Source organism: Lactuca saligna, chromosome 1, assembly GCF_052625555.1.
Source record: "Lactuca saligna cultivar CGN05327 chromosome 1, ASM5262555v1, whole genome shotgun sequence".
In the NCBI taxonomy this organism is placed as follows: Eukaryota; Viridiplantae; Streptophyta; class Magnoliopsida; order Asterales; family Asteraceae; genus Lactuca; species Lactuca saligna.
Window position 1 is genome coordinate 78,575,019 of NC_136417.1, and position 22,670 is coordinate 78,597,688.

Here is a 22,670-nt window from a genome sequence, read left to right on the forward strand (position 1 = left end):
TGTCACCTTGGGAAGGTGTCATATGGTTCAGGAAGTGGGGCAAGCTGGGGCCCCAGGTATACTGGTCCCTTCAGGGTTTTGGATCGAGTGAGCCGGGTTGCTTATCATCTAGATCTTCCAGCCGATCTCAATCAGATTCATAGTACATTTCATGTCTCTCCGCTGTGGAAGTGTTCAATGGACGATTCTTCAGTTTTACCATTGGAGGATATCCAGGTGGATGACTGCCTGAATTATATCGAGAGACTGGTAGTAATTATGGATTGGAAGACAAAGACCTTGAGGAACAAGGTTGTAGAGCTGGTGAAGGTAAAGTGGCATTACTGCAAGGGGTCAGACCGGACGTGGGATCTCGAAGGGTAGATGAGAGAGCATTATCCAGAATTGTTCGGGGCAGTGGACTTCGAGGATAAAGTCTGATTTAAGTAGGGGAGAGTTGTAACACTTGAATCTCAGTGAGTTCCTCTTTTGACCTTACATTATTAAATTGTCCCATTTTGACCCTTGAGTTGTACTCGGGGCATACAACAAGGTACATGGGGCGTACAAGTGATGAAGCGAGTACATGGGGCAATACCTAGTGGTACGCTTAGCTTACTCATGTGAGGGTAATGATCGACCTTCCAAATGTGTATGTTGGGCGTACAGCTTGGTACACGGGATGTATGCAAGGTTAATGAAAACCCTAATTTTAGTGGTTGTCCATTATTTATACATCCTTATGGACTTGAACCCTAATTTTTATCAGCTTCCTTACCCTACACTCGAACCCTTTTCCCATCTTATGTGATTTTGGAGCTTAGAAGGCCATTTGGAAGAGTATTTTGGTGCTTGAAGGGAAGTGTCCAACCTTGAAGCTTCATTGAAGGAATGAAGGCTTATAGATCCATAACTTTATCATTTTTTTGCACTTATTTGAGGTATAAACTCTCATACTTGATACTTATTAGCTTAGATCTCTTTTGGTTTGGGTTTATGGACCCTTTTGGTCCCTTTTATGAGATCCTATGAGTCCACATCGTTTTTGGAGCTTAGAGTTGCCACTCGTGGTGTTATTTGTGTCATTGAGTCATAAAGTTGTCATTTTTTAGGTTGAAATCTATCCATGCATGAGTTAGGGTGATTTCCATAAAAGTAGAATGCTATATTTTGGGTTTGGATTCAATTGGGGCATGCAAAGTCACGAAGTCAGTAACTTTATGGGTCTAGACATTGTTTGAGACTTAGATCTATGGTTTGGACCTTTAAACTAAGCATTAAGTGCTTAATAAGAAATTATGGCTTAATAGAGGAGTATGTTGGGCATACAAGTCTGTACACACAACGTACAAGCCAACAAGCAAGTACGCGCTACACACAGCTAGTTATGTCTTGCGTACTCAGTTAGAGGGAACTTTGTACAATTGGGCCTCGGCTTGGGCCATTTCTTGGACTTGATTGCTTTGGGCCTTAGTGGGCCATTTGAAAATAGACTTTTGTGCTAAGTAAATTGTTGGCTCTAAGGTAAGGCAGATTGGAAGGGTTTGGACCTAATTTGGAAAATTAGGCCATAAGTGGGCCACTAGTGGGTTTTCGTGGATTGCTTAGGGTTGGGCCTTTTATATTGTGAATTGGGCTTTAGTCATGGATCAAATTAGGTTAGGGGTAAAATGGTCCTTTTACCTCAAGTATGGAGTATTGGATATTGATGGGTGTTATTTGTACTGACAGCTCAATGAGTCGTCAGGGCAATAGCTATGGATTTCTTTATGTGAGATTCAACATTTGAGATGAGTTTCCTCACTAGGTTTAGCGGGTTTAAGGCACCATGTCGGCCCTTATTGATTGTGCTAGGATGCTAGGAGTTTTCATGACCCTAACATGTGTTATAGACTGCTATGTATACCGGGCGAGGATCGATGCCAAGCGAGGCCTGAGGCCTGGAACAAAAACTAGGGTTGTGACCATTATTTGTGTTGACATGATTGCGTGATATTGTTTATATGTAAATAGCGGGCGAGGCCCAATGATAGGCAAGGCCTTATGATAACAAATATGTATATCGGGCGAGGCTTGATGCCGAGCGGGGCCCGATGCTGGGCGAGACCCGATGGAGGGCGGGGGCCCAATATGTGATTAATGTATGTGTGATATGTGGTAGTTTGGGGAACTTACTAAGCTTTGTTTTTATGGTTTTCAGTTTATGTTTCAGGTACTTTCTGTGGCAAGGGGAAGAGTTCGGGGTGAATATATTGCACACACCATTAGGATTCCGTAGATGATACTTTACTCTGATTTTTATGACATTTGATACTTTGGTTTTGGTTGAGATGTATGGATGGATGTTTGAAATACTATTTTATCTATTTTAAAAATGAAATTTTTGGGACCATATTTTTGGCTGTTACATATATCATCAACAAAAAGGCATTAACTATGACGAGACCTCCATTCTGGTTGAGAGGCTAGAGGTTATATATATATTTTCCTTACATATACATGAAAGATGAATAGCAAGACACATCAAATGGATGTCATAAATACCTTCCTCGATGACGGGTTGAACGAAGAGTTATATGTCTAATAACCTCTTTGAAATTTTCAATTTCGTAACTATTACTATAAATCAAAGAAGGTTGTATATGGGTTACAAGTAGCTCCAAGGTTGTGATATGAAACCTTAACTAAGTTTCTTAAACAGTTCGTTAGAGGAGTTGTTGATCTTCCTATTCTGGAGATCAAATAAAAAGCTCCTTAGGCTGTTACGAATGTATGTTGATGATATTGTTTTTGGGTCTACAGAAAATACAATGATTGATGACTTCACAAGATACATGATTAGAAATTGTTGAAAACCTAGTTGTGGCGTCTGATTCCTTGTAACTATTCATGTTACCTAGTTGTGGCGTCTGATTCCTTGTAACTATTCATGTTCTCGAACTTTTGTTAGAAGTCTTTTTTTTTGGCAACAATGAGGAGATTTAACTTCAAACAAAAAGATAACAATGAGCTAGAATACATGAAATACAAGCAAATGGTGGATTACAAAGAAAGTAGGTTGGGTTCGTTAAACCAGTCAGCCATACCATATAAAGGGAACTACGATTTCGACTCTTTATCCAAAAAAAAAAAGGCATGAAACTGAAGATAAGAATAATCTTAGAAAATAAATTTTTAATATTTATACATTTACAATTCCACATTGATAAAAATATATTAATAGACTATATTTTTAATTAAGTACTATATATATGTTGAATTGCAATTGTATATTTATACCGAAATCAAAATCCGAACATAATATATCAACTTAGAATAAATCTTAAACACCAAACGAGAAAAATGAGCATTGAAAATAAGAATAATCTTATTCGTCAACATTCCATTCCATTCAACTCCATCTAGTGTTTACATGTTGACCCATGGAACATGTTTTTCATAGTCCCCCGATCGATGGCCCCGATTACCAGATGTATAGAAATATAGCACTACGTCACCCCCCCCCCCCCCCCCCCCCTCCCCACCACATCGATAACATCCCACAGACACATTCACAATCGCTTGTACGGACACATGCACTACAAATACAAACCCCACTAAGAAGAAAAACAAGTTCAAGTTTGTAGTGGCATAGTAGTAGAAAAACAGGAAAGTAGTAGAATTTTAGGGAATTCAAGGGTTATGGAAGGGTCTGAAAGAGGGCTAGCCAACTTTGATCTTCAAGTCTCTTCCTTCCAAAACCCCATCCATGATCATATTGGTTTTGCCCATTTTCAAGATCACCACCATAATCATGATCCTCATCAGACCCAAGTTTTGAGGTTTCTGCCTCCAACTCTCTCTCTTCCTCAATTATCTCAGCCACCTCACCACACCACCACCACCACCTCCGCAGAAGCTGCTGGTTTCAACAGGGAAACCCCCTCAGTTCATAGAGATTCTTGGCATAAAGAACAGGTAAAGTCCTGTTGGGAGGCTGTTTGTTATGATACTTTGATCATCCATGTCTTGATCTATGATATTTTTAATAAAACTCTCTCTCTCTCTCTCTCTCTCTCTCTCTCTCTCTCTCTCTCTCTCTCTCTCGTATACTCAAATTAAGGTAAATTATTCTTTTTTACATATTATAGGTGGGAAGCTTGGATCCAAAGTCTGTTAACGAAGAAAAATGCGCAGATGATAACACTTCATGGTTTGGATCTACCTCTTCTCCTAATCTCGTTTACTTTTCCTAATTACAACCTTTCGTATTAGGATCGTATAGGGTTCGAAATTCAAAAAAGGGTTTCAAGAAGTTGCATCAGTTACTCATTTAGGGTTTGTGACTTTGGAAGGTTACATGAGCTAATTAAAAACTTGAAATTTTACAAGATTCGCTTTGAACATCAGGTGATGAATTAAGTAGCTTACGATAGGCGTGGATCATAATTTCTTAGTAGTTGTTAGTTTTCAATTCGTATATATGGTTGGGAATCATTCAAAAAGTTTGAGTTTTTGAGCTTGAATGCATGTTTTCATCTTACTTCGTAAATTACATTGTGTTCGTTAATAAATAAACAACCTCTGAGGTATGGATTTCACTTGCTCTTTCTAATAGGAATTATAGGACTCTGGACTCAGGTGGTTTCGTTTTTCTCTTTACTCTGTGTTTTCGCGTGTGTGAGAGAGAGAGAGAGAGAGAGAGAGAGAGAGAGAGAGAGAGAGAGAGAGAGAGAGAGAGAGAGAAGCTTCTCTTTCTCTTTGTGCATCCCCAGTCAGATTCTAACAAGATCTAAGTATATATATATGGAAGAGATTTCTACATAAAGCAAATTGCAAAGCATCTCTCAATCTCTCTGTATGTTGTCAGTACTTGGGAAAGAACAGGAATCTTGAGACCTAATGATCACATAAATCCATATATGCATTCATGAATCATGCCCACCAAACCATCCATTATAGACCACCTATACATCCACACTACTGTACGCTCTTAAAATAAAAATAAAAGTTTAACTTTTTCCATTGATATATAATTGGAAGGTGGAGGAGTTCATCAAACCCTGAAAAGGGGAGAACGAAAATGAGAAGAAAACTTAGAGAACCAAGATTCTGCTTTCAAACAAGGAGTGATGTTGATGTTCTTGACGATGGTTACAAATGGAGGAAATATGGCCAGAAAGTTGTAAAAAATAGCCTTCATCCCAGGTACTAAATTTGATCTCTATGCTACTTTAATATTTTCGTACACTTCATCAAATTATTCTCGTGTAGATCTAGACTCACTCGTCCTAAATGTTTTTTCACTAGTTATGAGTCGTCTTTCTAATTTAAATTTTAAATTAATCGCTCATCTAATTATAATTACCATAAAATATTAGATTTTTTTGTGTATCCAATATTCATTGGTCCATGATTATATCTATTTAATACTTTTGAGTGTGGTATTTGAAGTATTATTGAATTATTGAAATAGCAATAATGAATATCCATTATTTATAAATAGACTTGTAGCAAAATGATCGCATTATTAATTTCAAGTTGGTTCGAGTTCTTCCACTCTTGTATACTTGCAAGTACAACAACTGTCAAACGAATATGAAAGAGCAAACGGACACACAGAATACGATATCTAATCATGAAGAGAATATTGATAATACTCCTGCTATAACAGTATGACCTATGAATAAAGTTTATAGACCAAGACTTGATCTTTGTTTGTACGTGTATACGTATCTTGTTCTTTAACTTCTCTGGGTTATGTATCCCCTATTACGAGCTTCATTGTCATACAAAAGGTTAAATGTCTAAAAGAGCTCATAAAATTTTGCATTCCATCTACTAGTAATTATATACCCCTATATTAAGACGTATGCACTTGATTGAACCTAGTATGATAGGGAAGAAAACTTCTCTGTCCACTCACCATATGTATAGTGTACTTATACCGTGCATTTTTATGAAGTACGAATCATGTGTGCGTGTGCGTATGACCATCTTTTAGGCAGACAATTACTTTTCCTCGTTAATCTATAATCATCTTAATTATTATTGTTGTTAAATTAAAGGGTTTCACTTCTTTTATTCAATTTTCCTTCGTTGATAGCCATACCCCAAGTCCCGTTTTCGAATATTGATATGTCATTTTACATGCGTGAGATTAAATATTGCACTTAGCTATTAATTTGTCTTGTTCGTATGCATATTTTTCTTTCATTAGAGCATGTGTGGATATTATGTTATGTTACTAGGTGATTTGTGGAATGCATCTAGTGTCTCAACTAAATTGCGACTTACTGAGATTAATTCTAATGTAATGTGAGTGAAACTTGTGTACAATAATCCCACGTTACTGAATTTAAGTAATGTAGAATCATTAGAGATAAGTAATTGAACACATCTCAGCATAGTTTTATCCATAATGTGCTTCACTCGTAACATCTATATATTCTAAATACGTACATGCTATATTATAATTAGTTTTCATTATCTCATGAAATTGGTATTATATATTAAGTTGACTACAGGGTGTATTACTGATCTTTCGTGGGTTCAAATCTATCTATTTTATTTAACCAAGGTTAGGTGCGTTAACTAGAAACGAAAATTCTGTAATGTACTCATTAAATCTTGATTTAACTATACTATGGAAACCAAATATTTTAGTTGATTGGTAAAACTTAAAAATGTAGCAATTTCAAAATCTTTCTTCACTTGAAAATATCTAATGATGTTATGCCTTTATATATATATTGGTATGAGAAAGTTAAAAAGTTCTCTTTTTAGGTTATGAAAAAGGGTTCAAATCTAACCTTCTTTTGCTTCAATAACAATATCATGATTACATCTGTGATCACTTCTTTTTCAAGATACAGGTTGTTACATGTCATATTTGTGGCAAAAAGGCGACTTTAATTAGAGTGTTCCTTATACCCATCTATATCCAAGAATTGGGATGATTATTTCTCTATGAAATCATATATAACTTTATTGGGTGACCTAACAAAATCGACTTTTTACACATTTAAGAAGCAAAATTTCTTCTTTTCTTTATTTTTTTTTATTTTTTTATTTTTTATTTATTTATTTTTTAAATTATGTAATCAAGCAGATCTCATAAATTTGATATGTATCAATTTGTCAAATTTCTACCAACAAGTTGAAACATAACTACACATTGATATCCAATTCACTTTGTTGGATATTTAGGAAACGAATGATTTCGTTCTATAAACAGCACATTAATCCTACAATAACTATAGCTATTTTATGCAAGATTTTGTACAATGGTGTGAAAAGCAAGCCAAAATACATTGTACATAACTTGTAATTTGTAAAACACAAGCACTTATAATAATTGTACTTGATTTTATTTTAGACAAACTATTATATTTAACAAAATTTGGGCATTATTCTTTGTCTTTGGCAATGCATGTATTTGTCTTGAAATTTTTCTAAACAAGATTGTCGCCCATATTCAAAAGTCAATAGTCATATACAAAAGTAACACTCTAGCTACTCTTACACATAGAGAAGATACTTTAAAGATTCAATAAATATAATCAATTGCCCTTCGTAAAATTAAATTTAGTCTGTGTATATATTTTCAGCGGCAAATATATACATGCAATGATTGTTCATATCTTACTGATTATTTTGTTTTTTCATGAACTAGCAGAAGTTACTATCGTTGTACACATAGTAATTGTCGTGTCAAGAAAAGGGTAGAGAGATTGTCAGAAGATTGTAGAATGGTAATCACAACATACGAAGGTCGACACAACCACTCTCCTTGTGATGACTCGAATTCATCCGAACACGAATGCTTTACTTCCTTTTAAAACCTAAGTAAGAATTTTGTACCTATAACATATATAGTTCATGCTTTTGGCATCTATCGATGATCTAGCTACAGTCCATGTTCATGTACAAGTTACGTATGCTACAATCTTCATATTCATGGTTACGTAAGATTGAGTTTATTTATTTATGTACTAGCTAGGTAAGTTTAAAAGGTTGATCGACTTTTCAGGAACACCACAAAATATTCGGCTATACATTTCATGTATATAAAACAAATAGAACGCAATTTTCTTGTGAATATCTATTTGTAAGAGAGTGATCAACATCCTCAACTAGTTTAAAGTTATTTCGCTAACGACACTCTTATTTTAAGAAAAAAGTACATTAATTTGAAAGATTCACTACATGTCGTCGGTAGGTGGAATGTTTCGATAACACTGATGTCGGGACAGGTTTCATTTGGCGATAGTGGCGTAGTCGGGGGGCATATACTTTTGATCACTACATGCTGCTGTTGGTGGGACACGTCGTAGGAAATCCACTAAACATTTTCTATTACTTTTATTTTTAGTCATATGTTCTTTTTCCAATTTTTTGTTAAAACATAAACTTTGTAAAATACTTAGATCTAATACAAAATCTTTCAATTTTCATAAAAAAAACATTCAAATCTAATATAATTTACCAACCAATGTTATAATACCAAAAAGTTCGTAGTTTCATTAAAGTACCAAACCAATACCTTTCTCTAGAACCTTGATACTCATCACTCCCATCATTTCCTTGATGAACATGATTGAATTGGACTTGGAACCAACAATATTCTCGATCATATTTCTCATGCATTTGGTGGGTAAATTATTTAGACATTCCAAGGAACGACGTTTTACCAAGTGCACGTTTGAGGACTTCAACCTCATCTATCATGGCTGGACATGACGAATTTCATTGGCCTCCAAAATTATTTTTCAGTGAATTTTATCATATATTAAAAAATATAGTAATCATGCATTAACTTATTAATAAAATTCGGTAGCATAATTGCCATATAATGGAAATGTTTAACAATAAATAATCAAAACCCAACAGTTCTCATATTTCAAATATATTTATAACAATAATGGCATTTCAAATATATTTATAACAATAATGGCATGCTTAACATAATACCAACTTATGTGCAATATAAACAATCTACTCTAGATTTCATATCAATACTTTACACCAAATAACATGGAACCTATAATCAATTAATTAATAATATACTTACAACAATATCTATACCCTTAAGATAATAGCAACATACTTACAATATTTGTAATCTACTTTAAATATGAACCTAATTACATATATTTTATATCAATACTTTACAAAACAATACAAAAAAAACAACGTTAAGATGATAGGCAAACAACGTTAATAAACAATATATGAAATCTACTCGAAATAGGGATACACTTATAATATATAGGCAAACAACGTTAATTAGCAATATATGAAATCTACTCGAAATAGGGATACACTTATAATATATATAATTTACTTTAACTTTCGATAACAACATACCTACAATAATAGCAACACACCTAGGCAATACACTTCAGATAGCAACATATACTTAAAACAAAATACATGACAAAAACAATAAATCCTAAATTTCAACATATTTATATAGCAATATATTTAAGATAATAGCAACATACTTGCAATTTAAGCAACCTACTTTAAGTTTAAACATATTAGTTCATACAATGTAAATCATGTACTTTAATATGACAACGTATTAAATCATAAAGATTAAAATTATTACTTACTAAATCATGTGCAACCCTAATAATATGTAACACCCAAAAGTAGTACAAGGTACACCTACTTAATTTCTTTTTTAAAAAGTATATTTGACACACATACAATAGACACTAGACTAACAAAGGATACAAGTAGATAAATAACCATAGCCAAATTACAAAACTATACATAATAACAACAATTACATCACAACATACTATTAAAAAATACTTGGACCATTTATAAGAAACACTTGGCCATTAGTGATCATCTCCTTCAACTTAGTTTAAACCTTTGTTTTTAGTTTTCAGTTTCATTTGAGATTGTTTATAGAAATTAGTTAACACAACTATGTGTTGGGTTATGGGGATAAAAAAAGCGACAACGACCCATCACAAGCAAATACAAAAAAATTCCATAATCCTATATTAGATCCATGTTAAACCAAATCTAACCCAACTAAACACAATGATAGAAAGATAAGATTCTTACCCTTGAAACCATTGAAATCTTCCAAGCTCTTGATGGAGAGAGAATATAGATAGTCTAAATTAGAACTCAACTTTCGTAGTTACACCCAGAAGTAGCAAAGCGACCACTTGATAGATCCATCGATGATCAACACCAAAGTCTATATGATTTAGCCATCTAATCGAAGACATGTCATTATTTAATAAATTTGAGTCACGATTCGCAAAGGAAATTCGGGATTGAGAGAATGGTGAGAGGGCAGCCGAATTTTAGGGTTTGGAATACTTAGAAAAACTCTATTTATAGAGTAGTTTTAGAATCCTTATGGCATAATTACTTGGTCATTAAGTAATTAACCATAAGAATGATAATTATCCAAATGTTTTGACTTTTAAAATCATTACACTTAAACCTCTTAAGTGTACAAGATTCTATTAATTAATTAAACCCTTAGTTAAGTAACAAACAAGACCCCAATAAACTCTCATGTTAGTTGTTTCTAATATATATCATTGTTTTTAAACCAAAAGGACTCTACTATTAATAGTAATATTACCAACTATTGTGACTTTAGGCAGTAACTCCATCAGTCTCCCATTTGCACAAGTCACCCAACACTGTTTGGTCCAATATTCACTAGTAATCAACTGAGAGTGTGCCATCCAATGTATAATGTAATACTTATAACTCTAAGTTGTAATACATCCCTTATATAAGTGATCAATAAAGAGTGTGTCATCCAAGTCACCCAACAATATTTGGTCCAGTATTCACTAGTAATCAACAGAGATGGTGTCACCCAATGTACTATGTCATACTTAATACTCTAAGTTGTAATACAACCCTTATATAAGCGATCAAATATTAATTTCTCTTTTATATCCACATAAATGCGAGACATGAAAATATGTCAATCCTAAATGTGCAAGATTATGTTTATCATGGGTCGAGCATGAAAAACTATACTATTCATCCATTATAAATTCAATTTGAGCACGCTCATGCATTTGATGTCAATACAAAATCATTGAGGGGAACAGAGATATCAACTTCCCATGTTAAGGTAAAGGACCAAAAAAACTTTGACTATATAGACTCTGTTTATTCATCTTGTCGTATACGGATATTCTCTTTATGGATGTTAGTTATGCATAATGTTAGAAAAAACCAAAACATGATAGGTTGCATAACAAAATCTCATGTATCTCTAGTCGAAAAATATAAAATATTATCATCTTAAAAATATTTGTGTGTAGAATCCCTGACATATTCTTTAAGTGTGAGTTACTACAACACTTAAATTTTCATTTTAGTACTCATGAGTATTAGTCACATATCCACGTTATGTTCATCACCAAGAACAATCCACTAGTACTCTATGACGATCTTAAATCACTATTTACTTCCAGAAATAGGACCTACTGTGGAGGTTTAAGTAAATTAATACTCTAGAAGTCAGTCAAAACATGCAAAGAGGAACACAATAATAAAATAATAAAAGGACTACCTTCTAGCATATATTAAGATGACTTAATAATGGCCAATTTAAATAAAGATTTATACTAATTAAGCTTCCAAATTGAAACAAACTACATTGATTGTGCTCAAGACAATTCATTTTCGAATCTAATGCCTTTTGACCTTGCATGACAATCATACTTGGTCAGTGACAATAGCTTAGTGAATGGATCAGCAAGAATCTCTTCTGGTGTGACTTTAGTGACTATGATGTCTTTTCATTTAACGAACTATCAGATGTAATGGTATTTACTGAGTATTCCATGTGCTCTTATGTGATGTTTTGATCCTTATTCGGTACAATCGCACCCTAATAGTCACAAAAAGTGTAAACAAGATCATCGATGACTGGAAGACAACACTGAGACCATTGATGAACCCTTTTAGCCACTTATCATTCTTTCCACTCTCATTAACTACAATATATTATATATTTATTATTAATTCCACTATAGTGTCTTACTTGGTACTCTTCTAAGTCATGTCTTTACCATTCAGTAAAAGCACGAATATGGATTACAAATAAAATTGTCTCCACTAATCTAGCATCAGTGCAACCCTTACATTGACCTTTTTCATACTTACAAAAACATCTCTCTTGTCCTCTTCGGATACTTAAGAATGTTCTTGGTTTTGATATTATCATTCTCTTATAGTTGATCTAATATCGACTCATCATGCTTAAGGGATACGAGATATTAGACCTAGTTAAGGTTGTAAAAAAGTTTCAACATTAGCTAGTTGGTGGACTGCGATTAAGGGATTAATCGGCTAGGCGGGGATAAACCGGGGGATTAATCGGGGACCATTAACTGCTAACTCGTTAAATTTTAAAAGGTTAAATATGACTAATATTATAACAAAGTTCGTTAATTCCATTAATATCTTAATAAAATAGGTTAATATGATTAATACAACATTAATCATTCCTCAAATGGTTTCTATTGAATAGAATATATTTTCATTGTTTTCTACTATTTCAGTCATTTTGTATGCAAGGATTAATCTCTAGGTGCCCTCTAATTGGTCAGGTAGCACCTAGTGATTAATCGGGAACTAATCGAGATTTTTACAACAATTAACCTAGTACATGTAATGGCATATGTGATTGATCCAATGATCGATGCATGTGAGACTCGACTAATTTCCTTTAGCTCATCACTAGAACTAAGACATTAAGGGTGCGTTTAGTTGCGGAAAAATGGGTCGTTTTCCGGAAAAATTTTCCAAGAAAAATGAGAATTTTGAAAACGCGTTTAGTTCGTCTATTTTTCTAAATTTTTCACGGAAAATGAAAATTTTCCGTTTTCTAAAATTACAAAGAAGTTGTAAAATTTTGGAAAACTGATAATCATTGTTTTCCACATTTTTCTAATTCCAAATTTTTTTTATAAACACACACCCACTCTACCCCATCCACCTCTACCTACCCCCACCCACCCACCCACACACACACCCACTCACCCGTACACACACACACACACCAACCCACAAACACATACATACCCACTCACACACACACACACACACCAACCCACCCACACACACATACATACCCACCCACCCACAAACACACACACACATACACACATACATACATACATACATACATACCCACACACACACCGACCCTCACACACACACATACACATACATACCCACACACACACACACACACCCATAAACACACACATACATACCCACCCATACACACACACACCTGCACACACACACACACCAACCCACACATACACACACAAACCCACCCACAAACATACACACATACATACCCACCCACACACACACACACACCCACCAACCCCCCCCCCCCACACACACACAAACCTACACCTACCCCCACAAACACACACTCGCACCCCCACCCACCCAACACCACCACGACAATCACCGACCTACCATCACCACCACCACCACCACCACCACCACTAACCCGTCACTAGCACCACCACCACCGCTGCCGCCACCATCACCACCACTGACACAACTATCGCTGCCACCACCATCGCCTGTCATCACCACCGCCGCCGTCGATCCGCTACCGTCACCGCCCCCACCCACACCCTACCACCGCTACCGTTTTCTAAAAATGAAAACCGATAGAAAAATACACATCTAAACATGTTTTCTAATTTTCTAAAACTGAAAATGAAAAATGAATAAGTTTAACTAAACGCGTTTTCAAAAATTTTCAATGAAAAATGAAAACGGAAAATGAAAATCGAAAAGGGAAAACAAAAAACAGAAAATTAAAATTGTTTTTCCGTAACTAAACGCAACCTAAGCATTTCTAAATTTCATCACTAGAACAATTCACAAACTCTTTAGTGTTCTACATCTTGAATTTCCTCAAGATAGTATGTACTTTGGCTTAATCCAATTAGTCACTTAGATATATATCCATAAATCCTTATATTCAATATGTATTTTGATTCTACCAAATGTTTCACAGGAAAAACAATTAACAAGTCAATATTTTACTCTACACAATGTTAGGACATCATTTTCTATGAATTGTATATCATTCGTATAAAGTACAAGGGTGAAAACAATGCTCTAAATAGCTCTAACATATAATTATGGCGCATCCTTGTTCTTGTAAATCCAAAAATCAAACAAAATATTCCAAATACGAGACGCTTGTTACAGCCCATAAATGAACTTGTTAATCTTACATACCCTTCACAACCTATCTTGGTTTAAATATGTGTGTATTCATATTCATATTTATCTTGTTCTTGAAAACCCACTTATAACCATCTATTTTAGGGCCATGTGTGTGATCAACCATATTCTAATTTTTTTTTTTATCATACATGGACAGAAACTCACTCACCATGCCCCTTTCTTCTTTTGTAGTCTTTAGGGCTTACCATAGATTTCTGGTAACCAGTCGACTCTGATCATCATCTACGAGTTGACTCATTTCCCTCAGTAATATAAAATCTATATAACTATGTGTATGACATCGTATATTATCTATTTGGAGAAGAATTGTAGATATTTTAGATTCCTTAACAACCCTTTATTTAGAATCAATTAGTCTTTTCAACCTATTGTTGAGACATAGTGCCAACTTCAATTTCTCTGTTGATTAACTCTTGAATTTCTTCAAGATTAATCTGGCTCCCACTGACCTTTTTGGAATACAACTCTCTTTCTCGAAAGACTGAATTTCGAGCAACAAACACTTTGTTCTCATAGGGTTTGTCAAATAATTACCCAAAAGACTTGTTAGGATTCATAATGAAGTAACATTTCTCTTATCTGAGTTATTGCTTATGGAACGCTTTGTGAAAATTATTAGCCTCCCACCCCCATATATAAAATGAAGAAATGTCCTCACTTCCTGTTTTAGAGTATGTTTTAGAACCTTCTTATTGGTAAAAGGTCAAGGACTCTTGTAACAACCTTCATGGTACATGTTTTGGTCAAAAAATTGATAACCAACTTTCATAACCAAATTAGTAAGTGTGGTTTGATGTTTAAAATATGATATATAAAACCAAAATGCTTAAGATCTTGAAATACGCTAAAGATCTTAGTCGTCCCCAAGATCCTGAGATGAAAATAGTAATATTTAGGGAACTATTTATTAAAGTGTTATATTTTGTATTGTAAATGAGTGTATTTGAAATGTTGTTAAAATTGTTTAACAAATGAATTCATATTATAAATCTCAAGAAACTCAAGATGTTATCAAGACACCATAAAATATCTTAGTAGTTCTGACAATGGAATAAGATTAATAATAAAGTAAATAATACAAAATGGTGCAATCGATCAAACAACAATAATTAAGTGAAAGAAAATGCAACAACGCAGTGATGTATGTGGAAAACACTTAATCCTTTTGGATCTCCAACATAATACCTCGAGAGGTGATAAAATCACCCGCCTTAGAACTTATATTAATTGAAATAAAATTACAAGTGTTGGTTGATAATGTGGTAGGTGTAAGAGTGCTCAAGTTTTGAATACTGAGAGTGAGAATTGAGGTTTGAATATGTGTGTTAGTGAGTGGTCAGCTAGGATTTTATAAATAGTGACAATTGTTGGATTAGTGTCTAAGTCCATAACTATTTTGGTATGTACATGACCCGATTATTAGCATGGTCCTTTTGGGTTGTCTTCACCATAGCAATATGTAGGATGAATTAAGAAGAGAAATGTTTAATTATGATTTATTAATATATTATAAGAATAATATATTAAAGGGGAAATCATAATGTTTAATTAATATTAGTCAAGAATTAATTAAGAATTAATTTTGTGGCTAAAGGAGATTAATTAAACTTACGGGACTGAAGTTGTAATTATAAGATAATTGCATGAGTGGGTTAATGGACTCCATAGAGGAGTGGACGAAACTTATGGGGAAGCCCATAAGATTTCATCCATGACTCTAAAGAAAGGTCTCCATGGGCTGCTTAGGGCCTAAGCAGTCAAATTAGGGTTTCCTAGTTAAAAATCCTAATAGCCTACATGTATATAAAGGACACTTAAGCCCCAAAAACGTGGACAAGTCTTCCTCTAGCGTTTCTAGACGTTTTGGGCAGCCTCCTCTCTTATCCTTTTCATCCAAGTTGCTTAGTGGTGTTTGTGACTCCATTAGAGGTGCAGCACTTGAGGCACTAAGCTTTTTGAAACCAATCAAAGCAAGGAATTGATTGTTATTGCAATATAACAATCAAAGGTAATTACTAAACCCTTATTTCAGTTCTTTTATGATAGATCTAGGGTTTATAGCTTTGGATATTCAATTGCATGTTCATTAGACAAACTAGATCCAAAAGTTATTAGGGTTTGCATGTACACCATAGGATTGATGTTTTGCTTGAAACCCATCAGTGGTATCGGAGCCTAGGGCTGTTTGTTTGATGTATTTGATGCTTGTTTGATTGATTTATGACTGAAAAAAAAATCATTTTTTTGGCTTCTGCTTGTCCGACTCGGCGAGTCTGGCTGACTCAGCGAGTCCAGTATCTGACTCGGCGAGTCTGAGGATCTGGCAACATTTTTTTGGCGATTTTCTTGCTGTTTTGGCTTGGGATACTTACCATAAACGTTTTTAATTAATAAAGTCCGATTTTTATTGATTTTGGGTGAATATCCTTACCAAAATAGTAGATAGTTACCATTTAATCAAATATTTGTTACCTTATAAGATAATGTTTAATTATTTGGGTTATTTGATGAATTATCCTACAAGATTTTTAACTAGGTCAAAATTAGATAATTGCCTTGTTTGAATAGTTTCAAATTGCACCCTTTAGGTTTTATAGTTTAAATTTAAATTTAAAAGTTTTGTTTTTGAAATTTAAATAAGTTAAACCCTAATGTTTTGAAAATTTTCAAAAATTGCCCTCGAGTTTTAGAATTTAAATTTTTGATTAAAAGGTTTGATTTTGAAATATTTAAATTCTAAACCCTAATGATTTGAAATGTTTCAAAACTTTCCATCGAGTTTTGGAATTTAAATTTTTATTAAAAAAGTTTAATTTTTAAAATGGTAAATTCTAAAACCCTAAGTTTTGAAAAAGTTCAAATTGCACCCTTATGGTTTTATTAAATTAATTAACTGTATAATTAAAAGAGTGTTAATAAATCCATATTGATATGGTTTACATTTAATTAAATTAAAAGTATAATTTATTAAATTAGACCACCTAGTATTTTAAAGTATAAAATACATCCTTATACTATATATAACATTAAAAGTCTAATATTATATATGTATAACTTAAATTGCTAGTCTTACCATTAGTAGGCCTCATTCACGAAGCCGATCTATAAGGGGGGGGGGGGGGGGTTATAAGGTTATGGCCTATAAAATGGCCGTTTGATGGGTGTCCACTCACCGCTTCCTTGATTGGTGGAGGGTTGTTAGACGAACGGGTAGGATAGGGAAAACCCTTTCCATTAAAAGTATAATGAAGTATAAAGTAACTAAATATTTTATACAAAATTCCCAATCTTAGTTACTTTAGGCAAAAGTGAATTTGATGTAATTCCATGAAATTACACTTTGTACCCTTGCAAAGACGTTAGTGGAGCGTGTGTGGTTAACCGGTACACTAAATAGTTCTAAGCAGAGGTAGCAAAGGGTGACTTAATGTTTGTCATAGTTCGGTTGAGCGTGTGTGGTTAACCATCACATTGAATAGGTGACTGTAACATTAGGGGTATCATGTAAGTTTGCATGGTTATTCACACCCTGTTTTGTGATCCTTGGCATCCCAATCACAAATTGAAGGGCATATCGAGATTTAAACATGCCATTGAAAAGTTCAATGAATCTCAAAGGATTTAGGAGTTTTTCAATACATTGAAAACCTAATCCCTTTTTCGTTTTTCATGGTGGAAAATTAGTGAATCGACATTCACTTACCTTGAAATATTCTGCAATTTGGGTTACGACATCCCTCTCCCAAGTTGTGGAATATTGTGTTGGGTCCTATCATTAATATCTCATTTGGGTGATTTATTAAGGACTCAATCAATCAACTAACTTGAATTTTCTCTCGTTTTGTAGATGTCAAAGTATGACAACTATGGTCTTCCCAAATCCCGTGGAACAAGCTTTCCATACCAAGATGATATTCCACAATTCGATCGAGGAACACGAGATCATGCTTCACTTCCTCCACCTCCTCCTATTGTTCTCCTTAACTGTAATGCCCGAGTTACAGGGCTAAGCATTTTTGATAATGTAATAGTCTATTTCAACTATTGTAACTCTTTTTGAAGTAATAAAGATGAAATATTTGAGTATTATGTGAATTATGTGTATTTATGTGCTTATTATTTAATTATAAATGTATAATTAATAAAGACTAAAAATAAGCATCAAAATAAAAGTGTGAGATAAGCCCGATAACTTTATATAAAGTTGTAGTGGTCGAAACAAGGATTATGGGGATATAAAGAACGCTGAAATCGGAGTTATAACAAGAAGTTATGGCGCATCTAAGTTTCGCGACGGAACCGACACGATACCAGGAAGCGTAAATAGTGAATTTACAATAGAGCGAGATTTAGCCTTAGCAATCTAAACAAAAGTCATAGAATACGTTAAACCGAGAGCTTACATAAAAAGAATGCCCAAATCTGACTTTGTATCAAGAAGTTATGATTTTTCAAAGTTTCATATTAGCAGTGTACAGCCAGAAATTCAAATAATAGAACGAGCGGTTTTTAGCTGACACGAGCTAAACAAGAATCGAAGATCTCGTTAAGAGTAGCGTAATGAGAAAAAGGTGGGTGAAAACGGACGTCGGATGAAGAAGTTATGAGAATTTAATGGACCAATCCTGTCCCGGCCTGTTAATAATGTAAATTTTAAAATAAACTCAAAATTAGCCGATGGAGTCTAAACGGAAGTTGCAGAGTACGTTCCCACCTTCGCGTGGATATAAAGAACGTCAAAAATGGAGCTCGTATGCGAAAGTTATGATTTTTAGAATTCGAGAAGGAAAATTGCGAAACTGAGATGACATGGCCAAATCTCAGCCGTTGCTTGCTGAGGAAGGCTTCGCTTCGGATAAATGACATGTCACCCTCGCATTACGCCCAACATCCAAGCTCAGAATTCACCACGTACGAAGACTCTTCATGTGTTCTGAGAATAGACCGCGTTGCACCATACGAAGCTTGCCACTTGGAGGTCTGATACGAAGCTACGCCCCACATGTCTGCTGAATGCCCGACGTTCCGAGGTTGCTGGCGCCTATAAAAGGGGTCCAAAGTCTTCCGAATTTCTCACACCTTTCTCATATCTCTCCCTCTAAACTTTATCTCTCTAAGGGTTTTAACCCTCCCCTAAGCCTAGGTGATCGCCTAGCACCGTAAGGAAGCCCCGAGGGTCCCGGAGTCCCGAGAAAAAGGGTCTTTCGGTTTCGGAAATGCTGCTCCGAGCAAAGCCCGGTTTTCTTTAAAATCCGCTGTAAGTGAGCTACGCTTACGCAATTTTTAATATAGCTTTCAAATAATTATAGTAATGTTATTAGGTCCATAAAATAATTATTTGGGCTATTATTATGAGTTATATTGAGTGTTATTTAACGCTTATATAATAATAATAATAGCTAGACTATTAATTAGTCACAGTTGACGTTAGGCTAAACCCTAGTGGAATTGATACTAGGTTTTATCGAAGGAAAATTGTTTTGAGAGTATCGAAGCCCTGTCCGAGTGCTGTGTCACCACCTTTCAGGAGAGTGCATAGTTACTTTCAGCTTACACATAGATATGAAATATTTTATATAAATTACATGCTATGTGTGCAAATTATCTGAATACTTACTATCTATGTTGGATGAACGTTTTTTATACATGTTTTAAATTATTTAAACTGTATATGTATTTTATATCTACGAAAATGTTGGGGTAAAACATGGGTAGATGTCATAGGGGATGTGTGATAAAATGATGAGAGACCTCGATGTTGATGTTGCTGATTATGTCATCTATCGGAGTATGGATGACGACTACGGACTCTTCTAGACAGTCCAGTGGAACGCTGGTAGGCTCACAACCTGTAGGTGTTGTGAACGATGTGTTCACCGGTGTACTCCGTCCCCCACATGGTTGCCTCTAGGACATTTATTGCTAAGGAATCCCCTTAGCAGTAGTGTCCATCCCGATGATGATCCTTAGGCTAGGTCCCTTATGATAGGTGTTTACGGATGTAAAGTGAGGATAACAGGAACGAGTAATTGGGCTATTGTTAATTGATGAAATTAATAAACTTATTTATTGATGGTTGAAAACCCTATGTGTTCACCAGGCTCCCAAGCCTGACCCACTCAGTTTATTGTATTACAGGTAGTGGCGCATGAGCATATATGTGATGTTTTGGATGAGGGATTACGGAGATAGGCCTCTAGATATGAAATAATGTAGTAATGATTATATTGTACTGTTTATGCTTTTGATCTGTATTGAACATGACATCCCAAGTCTTTTAATGAAATACATTTCTTTGGAAATGTTTTTGATAAATCTTTATCATATTTTGTTTTGGGACAAATTCCGCAACACTTTTATTTAAAATGTTAATCTGATTTTTAAACAAAGCATAAACAAAATCGGTCTTTTCTGGCCATGAAAATGGGGATGTCACACTAACCCACAAGTTCAAAGGCTTGAAAAGTTCAAACTCACTCAAGCCCTTTTGGCAAGTAAACATGAAGAAGGAAATTCAGTGTATGCACACGTCCTAGAGATGAAGTCACACATTGATAGGTTAAGAATGTTGGGATCCGTTGTCTGTGAGAAGCTGGCTGTTGACTGGGTTCTTCAGTCGCTTCCTGACTCATATAGTGAGTTCATAAGGGAGTACTATATGATGAACCACGACGTGACCCTCATCAATCTCACATATATGCTTATTGCTGCTGAATCAGAAATGATTTGACGCACTGGAAAAGCAAAGTTGATTGGTGGATCTGTCTTCAAGACCTCTATGGATATAGGCAATGGCAACGAAAGGCATGCCATGGTCGAAAAGTTTGATCATAAGAGAAAGGCAAACTCTGAAGTAGTTCTGTGTGCTGTTTCAAAAGAGTCAATTTGCTTTTATTGCCAAGAGAAGGGGCATTGGAGACGAATCTGCCCAGTATATCTGAGAGATCTAAGAGATGGAAGAGTCAAGACATATGACTCTACTTCAGGTAAACTCCACTATCTAACTCCATTAAGTTTCTATTCATTGATTCTTAATACATAATGTGATAAGATTGCAGGATCAGTGAAAAGAGAGGAAGCTTGATGGAAGAGCAAGATGAGTTTGATCACAAAGAAATGGATCACGATCGCATGGATTCGAAGATCAGATTTAGAGCTTAGAATGTTATGATCGAGTTGTTAGGAATATTTGATTACATAATTTTTCAATTGATTTTGCATTGTAAGGACATATTTTCCGCTGTTTTTGTGAATAAAATAAATTTTGATTTATCTTATTTATGTATATCCTTACAATAAAATATTTGTGAAAAATTGATGTTTGTGTATTTCTATAAATGGATGTGATTCTTAGTTATATTGTTTATGGTAGTGTCAGAAATTTCTAAGTAAGGAAATATTCTCATCACCCAAGTTTCAATTAGATAGAAACTTGGAATCATATGATTTGAATCATGTGTTGTATGGAAATCTTGGTACTTAGGAGATTAAGACTAATTCCTTGATCACACAAGTATGCGAGTCAAGTGAAGGACTAAAGGAATAGAACACAATGTTGTGCACTAGTCAAGTCCACCACAGATAACAATAAAACTATTCATCATAATTTACTAAAAGTTTAGCAAATGTGATTATGCTTACAAGATTAAGTAGAATTCTAAATCATTGAAAAGGTTTCAATGAATGGCAGAATGAATAAGAAGAATCAATTAGGCATAAAGATAAAAGTTTCTCCAATCTAAGAAGAAGGGAGAGTACATTTGTATCAGTTTTATGATCATCTTAATGATTAAGAACCATATCACAATTGATCCTCTAAGGACATCTTAGTGCACTAGTGTGGCTAAGAAGAGGAATCAGAAATTGTTGAAATGGTTAAATCAAATGGATGAGTCAGACTTCATTCCAAAATCAAGTCTTAGAATCGTATTCCAAGATTATGAATTGAGTAACACAAACTCATCAAATGTGAAGTAGAAAATTGTTTTTCTTACTCTTGCACATTTAAAATAGGTGTGTAGTTTTGTCTTGATATAGACACACACTAACTCTTGGATATTTGTTTTTTTCAAGAAATGTTTATTGGTAGGAGAATCTAATATGTCAAGAGGTTAGTGTGAATCTAAATGATCTTGAAAAGTTTCAAGAACTAATCAAGAGTAAACCTATTATTAAACACTACCACACGACTTGGGGTTTGTAACCTATCGTGTTGACAAAATTTTATTTATGTGCCAATCCAGCTAAGTGATTATGCATATGAGTTCTACGAGTTCTCAATAGGTTGCATAAGAAAAAACACCTTGTTCAATGAAAGTACATTGACTGGCATAGGTGAGCTGCTAGATAACTTGGAAGCAATGGTGGGACCCTTGATGGCAAGAAATTAAGAATGAACAAGTTCTGTCCATAAGAGTTTGAATTTA

The 22,670-nt window shown here is 34.5% G+C and overlaps 1 protein-coding gene across 3 annotated transcripts; it reads left to right on the forward strand.

The window, feature by feature from the left end:
- Nucleotides 1-3,560: 3,560 nt before the first annotated feature.
- WRKY12 (WRKY family transcription factor) lies at nt 3,561-8,309 on the forward strand. 3 transcript variants are annotated; one of them, XM_078988251.1, is made up of 5 exons: nt 3,561-3,936; nt 4,110-4,171; nt 5,002-5,166; nt 7,637-7,806; nt 8,180-8,198. In XM_078988251.1, the coding sequence occupies exons 1-4, from the start codon at nt 3,661-3,663 to the stop codon at nt 7,797-7,799; spliced, it is 666 nt and encodes a 221-aa protein (XP_078844377.1). In that variant the 5' UTR covers nt 3,561-3,660; the 3' UTR covers nt 7,800-7,806; nt 8,180-8,198. The 3 variants fall into 3 exon arrangements, with proteins under 3 accessions (XP_078844377.1, XP_078844373.1, XP_078844370.1); XM_078988247.1 differs by lacking the exon at nt 8,180-8,198 and adding an exon at nt 8,214-8,309 and having other exon boundaries at nt 3,562-3,936; XM_078988244.1 differs by lacking the exon at nt 8,180-8,198 and having other exon boundaries at nt 3,563-3,936; nt 7,637-7,944.
- Nucleotides 8,310-22,670: the final 14,361 nt, after the last annotated feature.